The sequence below is a fragment of the Lucilia cuprina genome, chromosome 5 (assembly GCF_022045245.1).
Source record: "Lucilia cuprina isolate Lc7/37 chromosome 5, ASM2204524v1, whole genome shotgun sequence".
Classification (NCBI taxonomy): Eukaryota; Metazoa; Arthropoda; class Insecta; order Diptera; family Calliphoridae; genus Lucilia; species Lucilia cuprina.
The window spans coordinates 5,711,635-5,715,154 of NC_060953.1; the positions used below are offsets into that span (position 1 = coordinate 5,711,635).

Consider the following 3,520-nt stretch of genomic DNA (forward strand, 5'->3'; position numbering starts at 1 on the left):
ACAATTCTATACATTTTTTTAAAATTTATCTCAATTTATGAAATTTACCTTTCTGGGATTTTCTTTAAACATTTTGGGAATTCAAGGGATTTACACAAATTTAACAAATTTTGTTTTATTTAATCCAGAAATAACAATTCTATACATTTTTCTTTAAATTTATCTCAATTTATGAAATTTCCCTTTATGGGATTTTCTTTAAACATTTTGGGAATTCAAGGGATTTACAAAAATTTAACAAATTTTGCTTTATTTTGTCTAAAACTAACAATTCTATACATTCTTCTTTAAATTTATCTCAATTTATGAAAATTCCCTTTCTGGGATTTTTATTAAACATTTTGGGAATTCAAGGGATTTACAAAAATTGAACAAATTTTGTTTTATTTTGTTCAGAAATAACAATTCTATACATTTTCCTTCAAATTTAAAAAGAATTTCTAAAATTTCCCTTTCTGGGATTTTCATTAAACATTTTGGGAATATGCGGGATTTGACTAAAACTCAAAAATTGACTTTATTTTCAATAAGTATTACATTGTTAATGAATTTCAGTTAAAATTTTGTTATTTTAGGTTTCTGGGAATTTGAAAAACTTTTTGGGAATTTGCGGTATTTGAGTAAAACTTAAAAACTCTTTAGGAATATGAGGGATTTGAGTAAAACTTAAAAATTGTCTTTGTTTTGTATAAAAATCACATTGTTAATGAAATTCTTTTAAAATTTAGTTATTTTAGGTTTCTGGGATTTGTGAAAAACTTTTTTTAGGAATTCACGGGATTTGAGTAAAACTCAAAAATTTACTTAATTTTCTATGAGTATTACATTGTTAATGAAATTCTGTTAAAATTTTGTTATTTTAGATTTCTGGGATTTTTGAAAAACTTTTTGGGAATTCACGGGATTTGACTTAAACTTATAAAATTTATTTAATTTTGTATAAAAATCAAATTGTTAATGAAATTCTGTTAAAATTTAGTTATTTTAGGTTTCTGGGATTTTGCAAAACTTTTTGGGAATTCACGGGATTTGAGCAAAACTTAAAAATATTTTATTTTTGTGTAAAAAATATGATTTTTTTATTAAAATTTCTTTTAAAAATTTTATATTTTAACTTTCTTTTTAAAGAAAAACTTAAAGGAATTTGTGGGATTCCAGTAAAACTCATAAATTTCTTTTATTTTTTGTTAAAATAAATCACAATTTTTGTTGTTTTTTATTATTTCTTTTTTTTATTTAATTATTAACAAATTACATAGATTTAAACTAATCTGGTGTCTGTTATTTGCTGCCACAATTTATTACGTTTTTCACTGACATCAGGAGTTTCTTTTTCATGAAAACTTCTTTTACGCCATTCCTCAAAAGCCGGTTGAGTTTGAGATTTTAAGCTTTGCAGGGTATTTAGCAGAGAAGTTAAAAAACCAGGAAAACCCTGCGAGGTGGTTATAACTGTATTATCTGTGTCTGGCTGAGCAAAGGTTTTAGTTGCATTTATGAAGAAAATTGTTATGATCAAAACCAAAAAAATATGTTTAGTTGAAAACATTTTAAACAAAATTGTTTTTTTCTTTAGTAAGAAATTTTGCTGCTTAACACGTTGAAACAAGTGTTTACACTGTTTAGTAGATAATTTAGGCTTTATGGCAATTATAAGCCAAATAAAAATGAAATGTTAAAAAAAACAATAGAATTATTATTTAAAAGATTAGATTAAATGGATTTTTATGAGTAATTTTTTTTGTATTTTTACAACAAAAGCCTAAAAGTAGACTTTAGATTTTAATTGAATTGTAACATTAGCACAATATTTTCTTTGTTTTTGTTTAATAAAACGCCTAAAAATAGTTAATTTTTATTAAGTTTTTCTGAAAAGATATTTTATCTTAAATTCTTTAAATTTTAAGAAAAACATTTATAAAATCTTGTTGTTATTGTAACACACCCATTAACATGTTAAGAAAATGAAAAAAAAAAAAATTTATCATTTATTTCCAAAAAAATATCAATAACAAACTTCTACCAATTATGTCACTTATGCTTTATATTTGAAAAAAAGAAAAAAAATCTATAAATAAAAGCTTTTTAAATAAAATTTTTGGCAATTTCTGTTGGAATATTAAAGAAATCACTGATAAACAAAGAAAACAACGCAATTTATAAATTGAGAAATTAAAAAAAAATAATAATAATAAAATGAAACTTTTCATATTAACCCTAATAATCGCCCTAAAAGGGTTAAGTCAGGCCCAAGAGGATTTAACCCAAGTAAGTACTCTAATCTCCATAATTTAACAAAAAAAAAAAAAAAAAAAACAATTAACTTAATTAACTTCTTCAGCTTTGTTTGGATCAACCCTTGGGTCATGTCTTGGCCCATCCTTTAGATTGTGGCCGCTATATTGTTTGCAATAAAGAGTCAGAGCCTTCGGTATATAATTGTGAATTGGGTTTTCATTTTGATGCCCTACGTAAGGTATGCAATTGGCCTGAATATGCCAATTGTCAAGTGGCCACGCCTAATCAACAATTCTTAACAACAGCCCAGCCATGGCTTTCTTCACTAATAGCTTTAGATGTCTTAAGCGGTGAAACAATTGATCCTCTCACTAACTATGATCCCGATAATGTTTTATGTCGTCATTATGGTGCCTATTTTTTACCACATCCACAAAAATGTCGTTCTTATTATTTGTGTGCTTATGGTCATATGCATGAACACTCATGCGGTGTGGGTACACTCTGGAATTATCTTACTCAACAATGTGTTCTTAATTATAATGCTGAATGTTATCATTTAGCTGATGAAGAAGAACAGGAAATCGTAAATACTTTAGCCACAACAACAGCTAATCCTTTAATGGTTTGTTATACGCTTAGCACTACAATAACATCCACTAGGCCGACACATACAAACACTACACCTTTTCCGACTCAAACACCACGCACTACTAAGCCCAGCAGGCCCACAGCAGCCACAACAACACGTTATCATCCATCCACAAAACGTCCCAACTCTTCAAATCCCTATCATATTGTTTGTTCTGCCAAACGTCAGAGTTATGCTGCTCATCCCAAAGATTGTGGTAAATACTTTATTTGTATAATGGGTACACCCGTAGAGACCTCATGTCCGGTTGGTCTTTTCTGGGATTCACAAAAGGAATATTGTGATTTGCCCGAAAATGTTAAGTGTTTCAGTAAATAATATAGACAAGTTTATATAAATTAAAATAAATAAATAAATAAATGAAAAATAAACAAAGCATCTTATCTATATAGAAGATAGAAGGCACTAAAGATCATAAATGCGACTAAGGACTGTATTAGGAACTATACAGTTCCTAATACAATCCCTAGACTATAAACTATAGTCTAGTTTACAGTCTAGTCTATAGACTAGACTAGCCATTAGATTAGACTACAGACTAGACTATAGACTAGACTATAGACTAGACTATAGACTAGACTATAGACTAGACTATAGACTAGACTATAGACTAGACTATAGACTAGACTA

The 3,520-nt window shown here is 27.5% G+C and overlaps 2 protein-coding genes across 6 annotated transcripts in view; both read left to right on the top strand.

The window, feature by feature from the left end:
* The window catches only part of LOC111683379 (signal transducer and activator of transcription B-like), a 158,485-nt gene that overhangs the window by 38,841 nt on the left and 116,124 nt on the right, over window positions 1-3,520 (top strand). The window lies entirely within an intron of this gene.
* Window positions 2,130-3,208, top strand: LOC111683382 (probable chitinase 10). The gene is made up of 2 exons (XM_023445467.2): window positions 2,130-2,268; window positions 2,342-3,208. Exons 1-2 carry the CDS (start codon window positions 2,197-2,199, stop codon window positions 3,206-3,208), a joined length of 939 nt encoding a protein of 312 aa, XP_023301235.2. The 5' UTR covers window positions 2,130-2,196.